Genomic DNA, 20,950 nt, shown 5'->3' with positions numbered 1-20,950 from the left:
TCTTGCACCATTGCACTGCTATGTTTAACTACAGAATCTTTAAAGATGCTAAATACTGACCTGTGCCTAACACTTCACCAAGCAAGAATAAATTAGTGTTAAGGAAAATTAAATTAATTTGCCTCTAAGACTCTGTGTTGTTAAATGCCCTGGAGAGGTATTAAATTAAGCTTGCTGCAATGCCAAAGCAATTTGTGTTGGCGCTTTCCCAACACAGTGCACACAGCTGCATAGCTCCCACTGCCTGTGCTGTTGCAGGGTCCCAGGAGTTATTTGCCAGGCTTGTTCTTCTTTGCAGGCTGAGGGAGACTGTTGAGATCTTCTTGTTTGATGACATTGTGATCAGAGCTGTCATGAGAACAGTCCTTCATGACACTGTAGTACACCGGGGCCGTGTACGGCATGGGGTTCTCAGCACTGTTCTCTTCACACTTGTATAACTTCTTAAAGGCAGCCCTGAACTTCTGGGACATGAGGTTGTAGATGATGGGGTTGATGGCACTGTTCAGGTAGATGCACATGCGACAGAAGAGAAGGAACCAGATGTTCAGGTAAGGAGGGTCCATGAAGGAGTTCACGACCACCAGTGTGCGATAAGGCATCCACAGAAGGGCGAAGAGAACCACCACAACAGCCAGCATTTTGGTCACCTTGCCGGTGGGGATATGGAAAAGAGAAACAGTCAGATAGTGCTAAATCTCCAGCAGAGCTCTCCCACCTGGAGAAATCGTACAGAAAGCTGATTTGGTCTACATATTGCCTATAGGCACTCAAACCACGTGGCTACTCATCCCTGAATCTATTTTGTTCATGAAATGACTTTGCATCAATTATTGCCCTTAAATGACAGATTTTCATTCACCACTGAAGAGCCTTTAAAGCTCTTTAAGGCAAGAATCCACCAGCCTGGACATGGACTGGGATAATCATGAGAATATCTGTACGACGAAGCAAACTTGAAAATTGGACTTAGCAGTCAAGAACTTGTGCACATGTGGGGTCAAAACTTTCAGGGATGCCATGGGGTATATCTGAACTCTCTGCCTAGGATCTGTTGGTTTCCTATGCCAGCTACGCTGTTCTCAGGGACAGGCTGCTGGTACAGAGCAGCACTGGGAGCAGAGACCACCTGGAGACTTACACAGATCCCTCCTGTGCTGATGTGGGAGTTACTTAGCTAATTGGTATGGATTAGTTGAATTTGCAGCCCAGTAGGGAAGCACTATATTAAGGTATTAGGAACAAGGAGATACTGAGCATTCAGAAGCGAGCAGTGATTGCCTTCAGCTCAACTCAAACTCATTTGAGAAAACGGGATTTTGTACTGAAACTTCAGTGATCCTAGTCATTTCAACAGCTAGTTCAGGTAGGTGACAATAATCCTTCAACAAACACAGACACACATGTCCCCAAGGAGGAAAGGATGAGTAAACACTGATGCTGCACACATACTAAGGCACGCAAAGGTCAGAGGGGAATTGTGCAATGGCCACAGCTCTTTATATGGAAATAAGTACTTGGGTCACTCTCAGCTTTTCTTGGAGAGCTTTTTTTTCACTTCTTCACCAGCAGCTGTGCCTTCCTGTAATGCTGTGTGTAGAAATCAGGGGTGGTTGGGAGTGGCAACAAAACTTTCCCTACAAGAAAGGAACTATTATCAAGCTGAGGCCAAAATAGAAGTGTTATGCTGTGTGTGGTCTAATGGGAACGTGAGGACACTTCCCAGAATAAGATCTTGCAGTGATATGGTGAGTGCTGAGGCTGTTGCTAAGACTGCAGCATGTTTGCTGCCATAGTTTGTTGCCTTTTGGGAAAGACAGAGAGATTGTACAAATTGTGTCAGTAAAAGGTGGCTTTGGAGCTTTTCAATGCCTTTTACAAGGGCTGGCTGGATCCAGGAGAGAGTCATCTCACAAGCTTTTGGTTCCAAGAGCCCCTATTTAGTGTGCAACTGCCTGGGTGATAATCTGGTTTATAGACATCCTGCTGAACAGACAGACTGGGAGAGGACAGCAGCTGCTTGGCACAGAGCTGACCACGATCAAAGTCTTGAGGTATCAGCATGGCTGCAGCTGTGGGGCTGGCAGGGTAGCCCATGGGAAAGCAGTGGTGAGACAGTTTCACTGTGGTCTGGACTGGGAGACCTGGGAACACAGAGCTTGCAGACAGCTGATCAGCCCAGGAAGGAGCAGATGTCCGTATGCCCCATGAGAAGTACACATGGATGAGATCCGTGTTCTCTACGGTTCTAAGCACCTTTGTAGCAAATAGGGCATTGAGAGAGCGTTCAGCCAGCCTGCTGCCTCCCACAGACCCACTGCTCAGGTTTGCAGAGTGAATTGCTTTTTCCATATTTTGGGTGCATCTGAGGTTTATTTCCCAAGAACCAGAATGAAGCTGATCTGGACAAAACTCTAATAGCTGAACCCTACAGTAAAATGCAACCAGCTCCTCAGCTTAAGTGATCCCAAGTAGCATTTCAGTCAGAATGTAATTCCCCTCTAAGCAGTTTATTCCTCCTGGGAGATGAGGGCAGGCTCTGTGCTTTTCCATCCCCTGCAGAGACTGAACACATTCCTGTCCTGTCTGGAAAGGTTGTAAAGTTGATGGGAGTGTTTCCATCAATTTCAACAGTCCTGGGCAGCAGGACTTGCTGCAAACTATGTCCTGGGGAAGTGCAATACCACTTCTCTGCAGATCCTCACTGACACAGGCACTCCTCACTCAGTGGTCGTTTCAGTTCCTGAGATGAGATTACTCCCTCAGGACTGGGAAGAATAAATCCCTGAGCTTTTCTACACATAGCTTTGCTCTCTGGCAGATGTCCCTTCTGGCCAAGAGGTTTCTGTGCAGCCAAAATAACTCCTTCACATCTAACATATTAGTACTGCTCATGTGCTGTCTCCTGAGACTAAAACATCCTTGGCCTTTTGACTATTGTAATTCTGTGTCTTGTTTTACTGCTCAGGAACCCACGATGGCTGTGAACAGTGATCTCAACTCAGCACTCAAGTGACAACACCAGGAGGAGCATACCCTAATAAGGCTGAAAAGTAAGTTCATTCCACTCCTTTCTGAGACCAAAAGAAATGTAGTCTGGGAAAGAACCGGTGATTCATCTGCTTTTTAGCCATAACTGCCCCTGCTTTTTGGCTGGTTGCTATGGAAAATGCTGGTGGTGCCAGCAAATTTGCCTTTTAAAGCCAACCATCCCTACAGACCATGTTCTCCTGTGTGAGACTTGAGCAAAAGTTGCATCAACACAGGATGTCTCCTCTGGATAAAACCTAATGATAGGTCCCAAACTCACTCTCATCTCTCCTTTGTGGGGAAAGAAATCTCCAGCACTGTCTGCCTGCATGGCTGGAACCTGTCTCCATGCCTTTCCTTGCTGTACCTTGCTAAGGCAAGTGACTATAGCACCCTGAAGGTGTCCTGAATTTGGGATGCTCATGTGAAAAATAGACCTAATCATTTATCTCTAGCTGATGTAGTCTTGAATTACTGTCCCAAAAATCTATCTGAACCCAAAAAAGACAGAGCTCTGCTGTAGCTTCAAAGCATCCCTCAGGTAAACACCAGCTCAGGGACAGCAACAATAGCTGTGTGCACACAACAACTCTAAAGGAGATCTGGATAGAGGCAAGACAAGGGTTTGTAGGCAGAAGGGGATGTTTTACTTGGTTGGCATTTCATAGACTCACAGAATCATAGAACGGCAGTAGCTGGAAGGCACCTTTAGAGGTCATCTAGTCCATACACAAGGCAGGATCACCGAGATCAGGGCACACAGGAGATCTCACTGAGAATCACTTTTGAGCACCTAAGGCGGTGTTGTTGCCGGATGGCCAAGGATATCTGCTGTACAGACCCCTGAGTGTCTCCTGGGTCCCTATGCTAAAGGGCAGCTCATCTTTCACCAAACCCCTGCCTGGGCCAAGCCCAGTGTAACTGCAGAGCAAACCCACACTAAGCACCTTTCTTACTCCACATGAGGCGGTTGGTATCTTGCATCGCTCTACAGCTCTTCCACCCCTCTCGCAGCACTGTATCCAGGTTCTGTCCCTCTTCTGGAGGTCACAGAGGCTTCTCCCTATCCAGTGTCACCCCTCCTTGTCACCATCCTGAGCTGCAGCGGTCCTTTTTTGGGAATCCCACTCCCTCTAGCGGTCCCTCTCCGGCGGGTGAAATCCGTGCTTGGAGGTGGATGGCGTTTGGACTTGTGGTGTTTTGCTTCTGTAAGCGATAAATACAGCAAAACCTCATGCCCTGTGTTGTTCTGCTCTGGACTTATGTGTTTTAGAGGCACCAGTGAGGGAATAACGGAATCTTCATACTCTGAAAATCAAGTCATGCCGCGTTGGGGCTGTGGAGGAGCACACAGTGAGAGTTTATTTCCAAACTCTGCATTTCCACAGCAAAACACCCTCAGCTACCCAGGATTTTTAGAGTCAAGGGAGAAAAATGGGCACCTCTGGGGTAGCCTCTTTTAGGCATCTCTCAGGGGAGCCTGAGGCCCAGAAGAGTTGACTCCTCCATAAAGAGAGGCCAGAGGAGGAGCACTGACATGGGTGGCTGTGCTCTGGTCCAATGGCCCACTTGAGCTACACACACCCAATACCTGTCCTGTCCTTTCACCCTGCTCTGGTCTCCTGGCAGAGACTCTTCAGGAGCCAAACCATCCTCTCTTACCACTGTTCTGTGATGGGAATCTGGCAGATTGTGCACATCACCCCAGCAAGCTCAAAAGGGTTTGCAGGGTTGAGGTCTCACTTCACCACATCACTGGGATGCAGCTTGCTGGCTGCAGGGCCTTGTGCCCTGTACGTGGGAAGGCTGTCAGACCAAACATGAAGCAGGATTCCTAATGGTGCCTTTTAGTGGTTTAGTCTACATGGAAATGCATTTTAAAGAAGCTGCTCACTCCAATTTTCCTCACTGGTTTCATGTGCATCACTTTCACAGCCTCCCCCTGTCAGGCTGAACACCATCAGCATTTGTTATTAGAGCAGTTTCTGATGCTGTGACTTCACTTTTGACGATCAGGACAAGATCCTTTACCAGGGGTCCCCATGGAATTTCCTGGTGACATTTTCAAAGGCTGTCATCACCTCTCAGGGGAGCATGGGAGGTCGATGGCTTTACTTGTCAGGCTGCCCTTTCCTTTCCGTCCTGGCCAGGGGTGATTAATGAGCAAGGAAACTTGCTTATGAGCTCTGCAACCAGCATCAGCTGTTGCAAAGCAGAGTCTGGTAGTCTGAGTTGAGATCCAAGTGTGTTTCTCCTTTCCTCTGATTTTGAGGGCAGTGATGCCATGGCTATCAGAAAATCAGAGAAGAAATCTTTCTTCTGGTGAAGACAACACAGGACCCTGGTATCCAGATTGCTCCTTTGTAGGGCTCATACCTGCTCATTGCACAGGGGCTCTTTGCCATTGATTTCCTTGGAGGTGAATCTCTCCTGGAGAAGAACCTCCAGGTCCCTTCTGTGCCTCTCTCCTACCTTTGCTGAAGCCAAGCTGATGAGGTGTCTCATGGACCTGGGTGCTGTGGGGGCCATAGACCCCCTGGACACTGCCCTGCCCCTTCACATGGGCACATATAGCTCTGTCTCCATCACCCATAGGTCCCACAGTGAGGTCCCACTGGCCATGGGAATATTTTCCTCTGCTCTTACTTTTAAGCCCCTTCTATCCAGCATCTCCATCTGCCAGCTCTGTTGGCATGAATGGATTCAGCTACTTTCTTACATTAGAATCACTTTCTTAGTGATCATTGCCCAGCCCTCAGCCTGTCCTTTGCCTCTGCTCTGCCCCCATTACCCCTCTGGGGTCCTGCACACTGCAGCATCTCCCAGAAAATATCATTCCTGTGGCCTTGGCTGCCCCTGCCCAGGGAAAATTCCAGACAGAATCCAGTGCTGAACTCTTGGGATCTCTGGAGGCCTCTCTCCTCCCTGAGTAGCTGGGTGGTCATTTTTTCCCTTATAACTAGATGCAGAATCATGACTCACTGCAGCTTCTGCTCCTCAATCCATTGCATCTCCAGCAAAAGTCTCTGGCTGGATTTCAGGCAGTGCTCAGGTGGATGCTCTGACAGGACCTGGATCTGTTATGCTCCAAGCAAGCCTGTCCAGCCTGTGTGGTTGGTTCACTGAGCATCCAGCATACCAACCTTTCAGCAATGAATCAAACACTTGAAGTCAAAAACCCAGACTGTGTGCCAGCCACGTAGCCCACATGTCACCAGTGGCACAGCTGGGGTTTCTTCCTCCATCACTCCCAACATAGCTTGCTTTGAAGAGCTGCTGGTGTGAAATCAGAAGGAAGCACTCAGCAAGCTATAGCTGGAAGCCCTGGGAAGCTGCTTTACAGTTTAAAAACTCAGTGTCATCTTTATTCCTAACAATACCAGCTCTGAGTTGTCAGGCCAGGGGAAGTCTTTGTATGCTGAGAGATTTTGGGAGGTAATGAAAGTCTCAGGAAAACACATGGTGTAACAGAAAAGGGAGCTCAAGATGTTTCCAGAGGGAGTGCCCATCATCCAGCCCCATCAGCCACTCATCCTCATGATGCTGGAGCACGCTGTGTGCAGCACAGCCACTCCAAGCACAGCCCTACAGCAGGAGCAGCACAGCCCCTGCACCTTTAGCCACTTGTACTCTCCAGAGACCTCACCCTGCCCAAGGCTCCTACAGCAGCCAGCTCTGCCACCCTGGGAAGGCAGGCAAGCACTTTGGCAGAAGTCAGGACTTGATTTGAACCTTTCTGTGCTGAAGCGAAAGCAGAAAAAGCTGAACTGGAAAGACTTAGAAGTTCATGGAGAGACGTTCTCTGGGTTGTTTGTTTCCCCTCTGTGGCTGAACTGTCTCTCCTGGGAAATGGAGGTTCTTCTGCAAGTCAGGCAATGAGATACTGATGTGACAAAACAAGGACTTGGGGAGAGGTTGAAGCCTATTTCAGACTGTCTGGAAATCAGGTTCTGCTTACTCAAAATCACAACAGAACTGGTGATTTCAGAGACTGAAGCCAGATTCCCAGATTCAGCTCTTTGCTTTAAAATAAGCCGTGTCTCTGCCAATGCAAAGTTTGAAAGCAGAATGGGATGGTCCCTACAAACAGCCAGTGAGCAGACAAGTGTCCCATGTCCAGATGCTGACCTGTCCAAGGAGAAGGGGCAAGAGACAGTGACTGTCCACGTGGGCAGATAAAGAGGGGGAAGGAGAGCAGGAGGAGAAGGAGAGGAGATTAGAAGCAAGCAGCCAGATGTCATTGAGATAAAGTCACTGAGACTGTGACACCGAGGTACTTTCCCCAGCTGCAGTGTCTGAGGGCTCATGTCAGCTGTTCCTTCCATTTGCTCCTCTAAATCTGAGGTCACCTACCCAGAACCCTGCCTGAGAGGCAAGTCCCATGGGCATAATGTGACCCAGCACTCCCTTCCTTGGGGAGGCAATCAGGAATTAACTATCCAGCAGAATGGTCCCTGCACTCCTCCCTCTCCCAAGTGCTGCTGGAGCCCAGTCTTTCTCTGCCGAGCTCAGCCACAGAAGGACCCCAGATAGGCTTGGAGTGGCCTCTGTGCAGCAAACCAACCCTCTCCACTCCTCCCACAAAAGGAAACAAAATCCCCATCCCCTGCCAGAACACCCCTCAAAGCAGTGGCAGCGCTGCCTGCAGCCTGCTGTGCCCCAGCCCGGCGGGGAGCCCCTACCTGCTTACGGGAGCTCAGGGCCCCCTTCTTGCCCCGGGAGGAGAACTTGAGGGAGGTGCCTTGGTGCGTGGAGCCCGGGCAGAGCTGGGGGGCGGCGGGCAGCGGGCTCATGAAGAGGATGCGGGCAATGAGGCCGTAGAGGACGGTCGCCAGCCCCAACGGGATGACGTAGAAGATGGCAAAATCCAAGAAGTAAATGGGCATGTAAAGGCTTCTGGAGACCCGGTAGCCACAGCTGACTTGTGCCCCATCCGAGAAGGTGGCCTGGGTGGTGTCCACCAGGAAGAACCACATGAGGCAATAGAGGGAGGTGAAGAGCCAGAGCGAGCAGATGATGCGCTTGGCGCGGGACACGGTGCAGAGGAGCTGCGCCTTCATGGCGTGGCAGATGGCGATGTAGCGCTCCACCGTGAAGGCGGCGATGGACCAGGACGAGATGTTGATGCCCAGGTATTGCAAGTAGGTGATGCAGAGGCAGCCGGCGTAGCCGTACACCCAGGAAGCCACCACTTCCGAGATGTTGGGCAGCCCGGCTGCCAGCAGCACGATGAGGTCGGCCGCCGCCAGACTCACCAGGTAGCAGTTGGTGGGGGTCACCATGTGCTTGGTGCGCAGCACCACCAGCACCACCATCACGTTGCCCGCGATGCCCACCCCGCAGATGAGCAGCACCAGCAGGATGGTGACCACCTGCAGCTCCAGCGGCTGCCGGGGCATCCTGCCCAGGGTCTGGTTGCCGCTGTCGCCCAGCGCGGCTCCCGGGCTGGCCGAGCCGTTCTCCATCGACCCGCGACGCCGGCGCCCGGCGGAGCTCCGCGCACCCTGCGCCGGGGAGAGCGGGAGCCTCGCTCTGGAGCCCCGCGGCGCCCCGCACCCCCTCTCCGCCCTCCCGCCTGCCTCGGCTCCTCCCTCACCCTTTTATTTCCACGATTCCCCCCACGTCTTGCAGCCTCCCTGCTCCTCGCACCCGCCTCCTCCGCAAACTCCCCCACGGGATGGGCGGGGAGCGCCCGAGACCGCCCCAGGACCCTCCAGCCCCGGGAGCCACTCGGGACCGCCTTAGGACCCCCGGGACCCTCCAGGGCCGCTCCCAGCCGCCGGGCCCCTGGGAACCACCAGAACTCCCCCAGGCTGTCCCAGCCCTCGGGACCCCCCATCCTCCGCCCTCCCTCATCCCCCACCGCCGCCCACCGGGTCCTAGCGCACGGCTGAGCCGAAGAGGAAGAGGAGGAGGAGGAGAAGAGGAGGATGGAGCCTCGGGATAGAGGTAAGAGGTTGGAGACCCCGGGGGTGGAGAGGTGCAGGGGCTGAAAGCACCCCAGCAGTGAGCGGGTCTGCCCTGGGTCCCGGGTTCTCCAGCTCAAGGAGAGCTGAGGGTCAGAGCTTCTCCTCATCCTCAGCTGGATGGGAGCAGGGCCACGTCAGAGACCCATGGTCTGTCTTGTTTCCCTTGGGCTGGGACAGGGAAGTGTCTTCCCTGGGGGTCATTAAACAGGAAGAGGTGACTTCCTCTTGACACCTTCCCTACAGCCACCCTTGTCCCAAACAAGCACATCAGTGTCCCTTCTTTGGGGAAAGATTTACTCAGTCCTGGGCTGGAGACTCCCACACGGAATGGAAGAAGCTTTTGTTTTGCTTCAAACCTGGAACATTGTGTAGAATTGTTGCAGATGATGATTTCCCTCGGTGCTTTGCTTTGTGGCACTGACAATTTAGTAGTTATTAGCACGGTGATAACAACAGCAGTAAATCACTCAGCTGAAGCAGCTTCTCTTGCTGGACCCCCTGAGCTAATCTGCCCATCCATCACAAGGCTGGGGCTGAGGGGAGCTCTCTGTGCCCAATGCACACACCTGGGCGAGATCTGCACAAGTGGCCAAGTTTGCTGTGAGCACTAGTTAACAGACTCCTTCAGTAGCTACAGCACTCAGGATGTGACTGAGGTGTGTAATTAAGATGAGACCAACCAGCTTGACATCTACATAAAATATTTTCTTCCATATTGACTTAAATCCAAATATATTGATGGCTGAAGACATTGATTCTTTCAACCAAGGTTTCATCTTAGTTTCTTTTAACTAAGGTTTCATCTTAGGGTTTTTTAACATACTTCTGCATTTCCCTCTCCACTGTCATCACCTGGAGTTGCTGTGCCCTGCTCTTACCTGCCATCACCCACTGTCTGAAACATCAGGAAGGAGAGTTCTTAATCTCCTGGGGATTCCCAAATGGAACGGCCACATCCCTGGGTGCTGGCTGTGGCAGGGTTGTTTCTAGGAAGAGGTGGCTATGCAGCCCCATGGCTGGGTTAGCAGCACTGTGCCTGGTCTGGGTGCTTGGGAAGTTCAGTGACAGCTTCAGTATCTCCTCATGCTCCCCATGCAGTTCATCCCTCTCACTCGGCCTTGCTGGGCAGCTCATTTAGTCCTATAGACAGAAAAGAACTCTGAGGCATCATGTATTTAGTAAACCAAGCTGGGAGGAAGCAATCTTCTTACCCTAATCTGTAATCAACACCTCTCCAGTCTCAGGTGCTTCATAACTGACAAATGCTAAACTCATAAAACCTGTGCTATTAGAGCTGGGGCACAGGGACTGTACCCACATGGTGCCAATGAGCATGGAGAAGCTGAATCATGAAGAGGCCACAGGTGATTTGAGGGGCTGGTTTACAGGATTTGAGGCCCTGGGGAACAGCCATATTTTGAACAGTGAGGAAGTTCTCTTCCTCTCCACCCCTACAGCCCAGCATGGAGCAAGCAGAAAGGTGCTCAGCCCTCGTCAGAGCAGCCTGAGGGCTGACAGGTGCTGTAAGAGATAGGGTAGGAGTTAGAAGCAGCATTATTGCTTACCTAGAAAGAGAGAAGAGGAAGTCCTGTCAGAATTGTCTTCACATCTTCTGCAGCCACAGGCTAGAAGCAAATGGCTTTGAGGCTTTATGGGTTAATGCCCTTGGAGATCAAACCCAAGCAAAAAGGCCGCCGTCAATAAGTCTAAAAGATGCAAAATCGACCTGGGTATGTGTTCTATGCATATAAAAATTAACTAGCTGCTAGTTTTATAATGATACTTTTGAGCAGAGAAACATCCCTGGAGGGATGTGGCTGCTGGAGAGCCTCACACAGACCAGCTCACAGATCTGGACTGCATCACATCAGTGCCAATGATGTGGAAAGAAACAGTATATAGCTCCTCTGGAAAACCTTGTGGATGAAGACTGAAAGAAAAGAAAAAGGTTAAGAGGAAGGGAGAGACAGATGTAGCTCTCTGTGGATGAAAACCAGTTCAGGCTCGAATACAAGAATGAATATCTGTGGTTTCTTGGATCTAGGAATGGGACAGGCAGCATCTCCCATGGGGGCAGCAGATGTCTAATGGCAAAACCTGCCTGGTGGTACCAGGCTTAAGGAGCTCTGACCATTTAATGTAGCACCAAGCTCATGACAACATTGTTATGGGAAAACAATGTTTCCCCAGCCCCAGATGACAGCAGGGATGGTTTATCTCCTGAATAGAACCATAGAATCATTCTAGTTGGAAAAGATCTTTAAGATCACCAAGTCCCTGCCCTCCATCACCCTGCCCAGCCCATCACTATCCCATGGCCCTCAGCACCTCAGCTCCATGACTTTGCAACATCTCCAGAGCAGATTGTGCCATTGGTGGCAGGGATGATGGGGAGCAGACTTCAGAAGGCATCCTGCCAACAGCACTAGGCTTTGTGCACTGAAGAGTAAAAAGGCAAGATTTTTTAATACAGTAATAGGTGGTATTTGCTGATCCTTCCTCAGACATAGCACCACAGAGTCATTGCAAAACCAGATTCATCCCCTGGAGCCAGAAGGGAGGAGGTAACCTGTTACTCTCAGAGCAGCAACCACTTTGCCTTCCCTCTGCCAGCGTTGTGCAGTTGGCTTTTCATCAAAATACTGCACAAAAGGGCCAATGCAGCAGTTGTCCACTGATGCAGGAGAGTGTCAGGAGGTCAGCTTGGGTCACAGGTGTAAACTTTTACTAACAAAGGAGGAATTAGGCTGCTCTTTTTTGGAGCTGTGTGATGGATGTTGCCTTTCTGGGCTGCAGGCCCAGTCCCCCATGTCCACCATCTGCCTTCTGCAGCCAGGAGCATCACAAATTAAGTCATTACTTCTGAGTATACTTTATTTGTGAGCTGTTTTTATTAACATTTTAATGGATACATCCTTCAGCCTCTGCTCCAGGCAGCTCCTGCAAGGGCTGAGCTCTTAGATATGCAGCCTGAATAGCAAAAAAGAAAAACCACTCCACAGTAATATGCATTGAACTGGTTTGATAAGTGTGATGAAGCAAACTGCTGGGGCTTTATGCAGCTCTGCAGAGAATAATGGTGTGGGAAAGGATGCCTTGGGAAGCTCTTGAGGTGCCACTTTCTCCTCACTATTAAACTGCTGCGTGTGGCTTGAGCAAAGCCAAGTGAGTACAGTGTGTCTGTACAAAGCCTGTGAAAACAAACACTGTCATCCTGCATGCCAAGAGATTCCTTGCCCTGCCCCACATCCCCAGCAGCCCTGGCTTTGGCTCAGTTGTGGCTGCCTGGAGGGGATTCAGCCACAGGAGAAGGAGCCCCAAGTACCCTTTCCCCTCCTGCTGAGCCCAGCACCCACAGCATCACCTGCACACCGCGGGGTCCCTCCAGGGCTCAAGGCATCGCCCACAGCATCGAGTCAGGGTTCACAACCCTTGCTGCTGCTGCTGCTGTGCCCAATCCATGAGGAATTCTGTCTGGACAAGCAAGAAGCCAGAGGGGCAGGTGGAGGCATTGGCTTTCAGGGCAGGACAATGAAGGAGAAACCCCAAGAGTCCCAGTCTTTCTTTGGTTTCCCACTCAGCATGGAAGATGATGAGTGTAAGAGAAAACTCTTGTTTGGGACCTCTCTGGTCCTGCTGTTGCAGATGCTTCCCCAAACAAGTGTCTGTAATCCATCCATCTTCATGCCTCAGTGCTGCATGGATGATGACTTCCCCACAGATTCTGCCAATGTGGTTAGTCCCAAAACACAGCAGGTAGAACTACAGCAGCTCTTGCTGCTAGGCAGCCACCTCCACCCAATTAGTGGTTTCAAAGGGTTTCAACTGACTGTGGGGTTTGATCATTTTTCAGGTTTTCCTGCAGGCACTGCTCAATCTAGTGTCCAGCCAGAGGGAAAAACTCTTCCTGCTCTCAGGTGAATTGGTTTTAATGCTGGAGAATGCTCCTTCACAGAACTGTAGAATCATTTTGGTTGGAAAAGACCTTTAAGGTCATGAAGTCCCAGCCTTCTCCTCACCCTGCCCAGCCCACCACTAACCCATGGCCCTCAGCACCTCAGTGTGGGCTTTGCAATAGCTCCAGGGATGGGCACTCCCCCACCTCCCTGGGCAGCCTGGCACAGGAGCTCACAACCCTCTCAGGGAAAAAGTCCAACCTAAACATCCCCTGGGGCAATTTGAGGCCATTTCCTCTTTTTCTATTGTTCCAGTCAGCTGCCTTGTACCCATTTCCAGTGGAGCCCAGGACCTCACCTGCAACATCAGCTGCTCCTGAGAGACCAAAGCCCACACTGGTTTTAGGCACCCTTTATTTTAGAATAGGGCTCATTGGGGCCAAAGTTCCCCCACCCTGTATTACCCACCTAACTAGGGTTGTGAAGGTGGCATTGCTGATGCTGTGCTAGCTCAGAGCACAAAGCATCAGGCACGTGGAGCAATTTTTCCTCTCCACTGGTAAAAGGAAAAGGTGACTCAGCCCAGCCTAGCCAAGCCCTGGGCTATGACCTGCTCCTTCCTGTAATTGGCAGAGTTCCCCCTTTATTGTCAGAACAGCTGCAGCTTATTTCTCACTAATGCATGAGGAAGCTTTCAGCCTTTGAACTTGGCCATTTCAGTTTCTCAACCTACTTCAATGGCAAATTTCCTATCTAAGCCATGGATTACCCCTGACTGGTCATACCACAAATCACTTGTGAAAGAAATTCATAGAATTGGCTCCTCTTCCTTCTCAGATATGAGAGGATCTCACCAGCTGTTTCCACTTGGATGAGGAATTACAGAAGGTTCAGCTGGAACAGCTTGACATCTCCTGACCTCTGCAAGGCACTGGCTGAAATGATATGTCTTGGGCTTTTCTGAGTGCCTGAAGAGTCAGCTGATGTTCTAGTCTTTCATCACCTTCAGAAATCAGTGATGTGCAGAGTCCTGGAAATCACAAGGGTGCCTGGAGGATGACCCTCTGTATGGCCATCCTGGCTTTTAGCAGCCTTCTGGGATAATTCCATTGCTTCCTCCCCATTCCCACTCCTTTCCCACTGAGGGGTCACATGTGGAAGAGACATGGGGCAAAGCCTCACTTACCTCCCTTCTGCCTGGGGAACAGAGGATGGTACTGGGCAAAACCAAAGGCAATGAGAGCCATGATGAGCAGAAGTGAGAGTGGGAGTGTGGAGGGGCTCTGAAGGATGAAAATCCCTTAGCAAATAATGAGGCTTGTAAATTAGTCCTCCTTAATAGAGAAATGTGAATAAATTAACTTTGCCTGATGGTTGAATGTGTGCAGTATTTCTCTGTTGCACCATTAAGCAAACTCTGGCAAGGCAGCTCACCTCTCAAGCTCATAATATGACTCCTTAATGGGTAACACTTTGTGTTTTGTCATGTCTTTATCTTGCTGAGGAACAACACCCCTCAGGAGAGCAAAGCAATTTCCAGCAGCTCTGCCTCCCACCAGCCCCTATGCCCAGGGGAAAAAACACAGCCCAATTTGGCACCAGGGTGGATGTGGCTGATGTACTGCACAAGCTGCTTATGCCAAAGGAGGGACTGTCAGAGCATCCTCTGCTTCTCAGTGACTCCCTTCCCATTTCTGTTCCCCAGGTCCTGCTAACAGCTCCTAGGGAGGTGAAAAAGCAAGTTACTGCAGGGACTGAGCTCCTTCCAGCCATGCTGGCAGGTGCCCTCTGCCCACCCCATGCAGGCTGCCCTGGATGTCACCTCTGCAAAACACTTCTTCAGGTTTAAATCCATACTTATGGGTTCTTCGTGACTCTTCTCACTGGTCCCTCAGGCTGGAAACCACTCAGAGCTCTTCTTGCCTGAGGTTGCCTCCAAAGTGGCTCCTTCTCTGGAGGTTTTCAAAACCCACCTGGACACATTCCTGTGTGACTTGATCTAAGTGGACCTGCTTCAGCTGGGGGTTTGGACTAGATGATCTCTAAAGGTCCCTTCCAACCCCTACCATTCTATGATTCTATGATATGATTTGGCACAGTTCCCTGCATTTAGTTTCTCACATGAAAATCTGGGCTCTGGCTTAAGTTGCATAATGGCAAAGAGCTAGCTTTCAACATTCCCATTCTCCTCAAAACAGATTCATCTCGTAACTATGTACAATACAGATCTACATCTGATGGCATCAACTCAAGCAGCAGTACTCTCGTGTTAACACCTTTCCATGGACATTGATCTTTTCAGTGGCATTCAAGCATCTCAGCCTTCAGCACACACACATTTTAACATCAGTACTTTGCCTCTAAAATAACCATAATGGGTATCAAAGGGACTTTTGCCTCCCTACATTTGAAAACAACCTTGTCTCACTAGCAAGATGACACTTCTCAGTACAGTGTAACACCACGATGATTATTATCCTCCTTTCTAAGTAACAAACCTCACCTCCTCACCAGTGCCTCACAAGGTGTTCACCTTCCAAACCCAAATTCTTCCCTTGCTGGTTTCTATATAGTTATTAGAACAAAAAACCCATGTGTGATGGTCCTGAGGCTGGGGAGATGGATGGCACCTGGGGAACAAGGCAGGCATCCAAACGAGGGCAGGAGATTTGACCTCTAGACGCAGGTAGGCAATAGGGACTCTGCTGCCTGTGGTTCTCTGTCAATGAACCTGCTGAAACTGGTGTAATACTCACCAAATAAACTATCTGCTAAAGGCTAATATTTGCCCAGTCTACTCAGGTTTCTGTGCACGAAACCTGAAAGAAGAACTCCTTGGAAATTAAAATACTAAATTCAAATGAATCTCCTTTCCTGCTGCCTGAGGGATAACTTGAGAAAGAAAGGAAGTGCATACTTCTTCCATCATGGAAGTAAATCAGTTCTTCCTCCACTCCCAACTCCCACACATTTCCCAGTTAACCTTGCCTAATGCTGCAGACATCAAGTCATATGAGCTCCCTCCCACCATTCCTGCAACAGCTGACTTCTAGAGTTTAAAAAAAGGGTAAATTTATCCAATTTTTCTCAAATGAACACAAAATGTGGCATTTCACTTTTTGGTTGATTGGTTGGTTGGTTGGTATTGGTTTTTGATTCAGGAGAACTCAAAGTGCGATGCCACTGCAGCAGCCTGTGTGCTCAGTCGCTGCCACAGGACTCACACATCCCTTGTATTTCCAAAAGCACCCTTAGCTCCTCACACAGTTTTGCTCCTCCTCGTGCTTCCTGGACAGCTTCTTGAAGAGATAAAGTGCTCGCTTCTCCTCCCAGCTCTGGAAGAAGGAGCCGGCGATTTTCCTGCACAGGCGGTGTGTGAAGGCTTCCAGGAACACGGTGGCGAAGAGGATGCAGAAGAGAAGCCCCACAACGAGCAGCAGAGAGGGGTTGGGAGGTGTTGGGGGGCTGATCCCACAGTGGGCTGAGCTGAAGATCAGGTGATGGTGGTAGCTTTTTTCAAAGTCGTGAAGTGTTGATTCTGTGTGAAGCTGTAGAAGTTTCAACAGCTCGGGCAAGATCTCTATTTTAGCCTGAAGTGAAGAGAGTTAAACAGGGTATGAACAAACCAAAAACGATTGGGTACTACAAAAACATCAGCCTGGGGGTGTACAATCACCATTACTTTGTGCCTGGGTACATTAAGAGGAGGGCATTGAAGTGTAAGGATACTTGAGGCTGAGCAAGAAAACCAGCATGATGTGTATGTGCTGAGCACTTGGCACGGTGAGACCCAGTTCTATCTATCATCTTTATCTGCTATTCGACATCATAACAGGTATTTGCTGTGTGAGATTTACAATGAAAGACCTAATCCAGACAGCAGTAATAGTGGCTGTATTTATGAATATTAGAGTTTTTCTAGGCCCTGGATGTTTTACTGTAAATTCCTCATAAACAAGTATTTGGGCTAAAGAACCCTGGGGCTGGGGAGTGCATGGCAGAAGAAGAAATCTTAAAAACTAAACCACAACTAGTCCAGACAAAAGATAGGTAGCAAATGGGGTGGTTTGTGAAATGGATTGCACAGGGTGGCAATGAAGCCAGTGAGAAGGGCTTTCTCCTTAAAAGAATGGCCAGTGAAAGATGATGAGGAGACTTCCTTACAGCTGAAAAGCATATTCATCTGATTCCAGTTCCTTTTTGTGCTTGCACCCCCTTTGTGGGGAGGGGGACAGGCAGTGAAGCTAGTGAAGGGTCTGGAGCGCAAGGGTGCTGGGGAAGGACTGAGAAAATGGGGGTGTTTAGTGTGGAGAAGAGGAGGCTGACAGGAGGCTGCAGTGAGGTGAGGGTCAGTCTCTTCTCTCCAGTGATGAAGGATAGGACATAAGGAAATGGGCTCTAGCTGCACCAGGGAAGGTTTAGATTGGAGATTAGGAAGAACTTCTTCCCTGAGAGAAAAAGTGTCAGGCACTGTCCCTGGCTGCCCAGGGAGGTGGTGGAGTTCCCATCCCTGGAGATATTTAAGCAGCACATAGTTGAGGTGCTGAGGGATATGGTTTAGTTTAGTGATGGGCTTGGCAGTGTGAGGTGACTGGTTGATGAGCTTAAAGATCTTTTCCAACTGTAAAGATTCTATGATTCTGCCATCTCAAGGACCTCAGTCCCTCCACCCTGCCCAGGGAAGGGACCTGGAGATCCAGGGATGTCAGACTGACACACGCTAAGCAGTGCCTTTGCAGCACGAGGCACTATTTGCTCCCCTCCTCACTCCCAAGGAGCTGTAATTTAGAGAGGGTATATGCTGCTATTTGGTGCACTTGAAGGAGCAACTGAGACAGTGCCTCTAACTCCTCCCCCCACCAAGTCTTGTGAAGTGTGTTGCTGCTCAGGAGGGAAGTCAAGATTGCTTAACTAAGGCCACAAAGGCTGTAATCCCCACCACAGCCTCCTGGGACGTGATGCACAACAGGGCCCCTGCAAAGGGAAGGACGGGGCACCCCAGGACTCACACTGTAATTGATATTGATAGCAACAGGCACCACGGAGAACTGAGCTGCCTTTCTCACTGCCGTGTCTGCCACTCGGAACGTGAAGTGGTCCATGGCCACCACCATCAGCATCAGCATCAGGGCCACGGTGAGGAGCATGGCCTGCACCAGGCACAGCATCGCTTCTTCCCGAGACAACTTCCAGCCTGTCGGTCGAATGAGGTCTTTGGATGAGCTCCCCAGCAGATGAGCCGCTTTGTTGTCCACAGCTAAACGCTCCAGCTGCTGGGTGAGGTAGAAATTGTCAAAGCGGATGTTGGTGAGATACCTCTTCAAGTAGCAGGTGGATTCAAAGCAGAGATAGAGCATGGAGAAGCCAGCAACCAGCCTGTTGCCTATTCGTACAGAGCCTTTGACCAGTGCATCAACAGCCAAAAAATCCCTCCCAATCTTCTCGCCAGCGAGGTGCATTTGTTGGTAAATCAAGGAGCTGTTCTTAAGCAATGAAAACTGAAAATGTCCATTCATAGGCCTATAAATATTAATAGAATTAATGGTTCTTTGGATTTCATCCCCAAACTCCCAGGAAGCTGTCTCTAGCAGAGCAGTTGAGTTCAAAAGACTCTCAGAGGAATTCTTGCAGATGCACTTGATAACCTGCAGTATGGTTTTAATGTTGCTTATGATGTTGGGTGTTATGTTGACCACCACTATCATGGTGCAGGTTGACAAGAGCAGCTTCCTGCCCTGCTTAGTCCCTAACGTGGGCATGATCATACTGAAGACACAGCGAGCAGGATGCACCAAGAAAAGGGTCAGGAGAAGGAGCAGACTGAAGAAGACAGCCACTGCAATGGAGAGATGCCAGGAGTACTCCAAGGAAGCAAAGAGCCAGTTGTAAAAGAGGCCTCCTATCACCACTGTCACGCAGGAACACTGCAGAAACAAAGTCCACAGCTCTCTGCTGTTTGCTGGGATGGGCTTGGAGTAAACTGACCATAGTTCTGCCATGGTCCTGCATACCTTTGGGAACAGAAAGTCTTCACAGTAAACACAGGCTCTCGTCCTGGAAAAAGTACAAGTACCTAGGTGTTAGCAGAAGTACAGAAATACACTCATTAAAGGACTTTCTTAAGATGGGGCTATGTAATATCCTTCTCTAAGTGCCTCTGGTCTCACTCCTCTGCTAAGCTAAGTAGCAGGTTAGCAGAGAGATCTTCCCTAAAAGCATGCAGGACAGGGAAGTTCAAGGCATTTCTCGACAGATCAAATACCAAGTACAATGCAGCTGCTCCTCCTCTAATGCAAGCTCAGGAAAGCACTTATTTTCTATAAGAATCACAGTCATTCAGAGGGTTTAACCTATTGGCAGTGGCCAAGAGTGCCTTTAGAGCTGATTTAGAGGATGCTGGAGGGGGAAAGAAGAGGCTCCTGACTGCTGTGGAAATTGTTAGGCCAGCTCTGTAATTACAAGGGGTTCGATGGTTAAGAGGCAGTTGAGTGGGAACTTCTGATCTCTCTGCCTCTTGAGACCAAACACAAATCCACAGGTTTGAGGGTGACAAATCTACAACTAATCAAGGAAAACAGATTTACATTGAAGCTGCAGCCCCAGAGGAAATCTCCAAGGATAAGAATTTGGCCACTGTGGTCAGGATGAAATGTCCCATAAAGCTATTTAAATGTCTAATGAAAACAAACATTTAGGCAGGAATATCATTTCTCAGGCCTCACATCTGGAGTGACTCTCCAGAGATCAGAAAACCTGGTGAGGAAAAGGAGCATGTCCCTGGGATTAAACCCCACCAGCAGATCTCCATCTCCTCCCACTAACAGCAGTCTCAGCTGTCCTTTGAGGGAGAATTTTGGCTAGCAAAGGAGGTTTTTCAGTGGAAAAAGGCTGATTGACAGCTATCAAGACAGAAGAAAGGATTAAAACAGACACTACATACCCAGTGGCAGAGAGATGCCTCAGTCTTGCTTGAAAACTCTCCATGCTCCAGTGCCTTATTGCTCTGAGAGAAGGTCCTGGATGCAACTGCTGGGAGATGCAGGGTAGGAAATCAAGGCAGCTGGCAGCAGGGAGCCAGGAAAAAACCTAAACCCCAAAATGCAAAGATGTTTTAGAGCAATTCAGATCAGCAATGCTGGCAATTCCTGGAGTGAGTGGGCAAGCTTGGTGAGTGAAGCCCAGGGAATAACCCCACTAGAGGACAGAGCCAGGAGGCACAACACTGCTTGGGCTTTACACTTCTTCTGGTTTTACTGTTGTTGCAAAGAAGGCTTATTTTCATGACACATAGCTGAAAAAAAATGAGTCAATGACATATGAACTGAGGAAGATGGAACAAGCGTCACATGGAATACGGGGTGTCACCATCCCCTGTGGGGAAATCAGCTGTCTCATCCCAGCTGACTTCTCCTCTCACTGCCCACGAGCAAGCAACAAGGTTGGGATTTCTCTCAGAGAGAAGGGAAGCTTTTCCTCTTTCAATCATGGCACAAAAGGCAGGGTAGGATATAGTAAACTATGTGCTGATAGTTGTTCATATGTTCTGGCAGGCTGCTGCTCCCTGCTGAAACTGTGAGCTTGTATGCAGGGTACAAAACCTGCTTAAAGGCTCCTCTCATGGCAGAGGAAGAGAAAACTTTAAACTTCACCTTTTCTCAATTCCCTTTAGCCAGCAAATTCACTGCAAAGACAGCCCTGCCACAGGCAGGATTCCCAAAGTGTTCAGAAGCCTCCAGATGTACCAGCTGGGACCTGTGGTCCCCATGGGACTGACTCACCTGACTCCATGGATGTACAGAGCACAGAGCTCCAGCCACCAAACTACCTCTCCAGGAGATGAGTACAAGTCTGGAGTGTTTGCTCCTTAATTGCATTTCCAATGAAGCCAGTTCCTCCTCCTCTGATCAGCTGGCACATATTTCTTGGCACACAGCTGCCTATCCCCTCACACGGCTTATGGGAGGCTTCCCTGGCTCCCACCAAACCTGCCCCTTTGCCAGACACTCACACAAAGACACTACTTGTGGGCAAAGGTGACAGAGCCCATACAGCTGC

At 49.7% G+C, this 20,950-nt stretch overlaps 2 protein-coding genes across 2 annotated transcripts; both read right to left on the bottom strand.

Moving 5' to 3' along the window:
* Positions 1-150: 150 nt before the first annotated feature.
* On the bottom strand, positions 151-8,495 carry LOC104551019 (thyrotropin-releasing hormone receptor). Its single transcript, XM_010209836.2, has 2 exons — positions 7,713-8,495; positions 151-650 (listed from the first exon to the last, which is right to left on the bottom strand). The coding sequence occupies exons 1-2, from the start codon at positions 8,493-8,495 to the stop codon at positions 270-272; spliced, it is 1,164 nt and encodes a 387-aa protein (XP_010208138.2). The 3' UTR covers positions 151-269.
* A 7,651-nt stretch (positions 8,496-16,146) lies between these two features.
* Positions 16,147-20,045, bottom strand: OCSTAMP (osteoclast stimulatory transmembrane protein). The gene is made up of 3 exons (XM_062009373.1): positions 19,836-20,045; positions 17,905-18,949; positions 16,147-16,485 (listed from the first exon to the last, which is right to left on the bottom strand). The coding sequence occupies exons 1-3, from the start codon at positions 19,877-19,879 to the stop codon at positions 16,147-16,149; spliced, it is 1,428 nt and encodes a 475-aa protein (XP_061865357.1). The 5' UTR covers positions 19,880-20,045.
* Between the last annotated feature and the right edge of the window lie 905 nt (positions 20,046-20,950).

This window comes from Colius striatus, chromosome 16, assembly GCF_028858725.1.
Source record: "Colius striatus isolate bColStr4 chromosome 16, bColStr4.1.hap1, whole genome shotgun sequence".
Taxonomy (NCBI): domain Eukaryota; kingdom Metazoa; phylum Chordata; class Aves; order Coliiformes; family Coliidae; genus Colius; species Colius striatus.
Note: the sequence above shows the minus strand (reverse complement) of the source record. Positions and strands in the feature narration are given on the sequence as shown.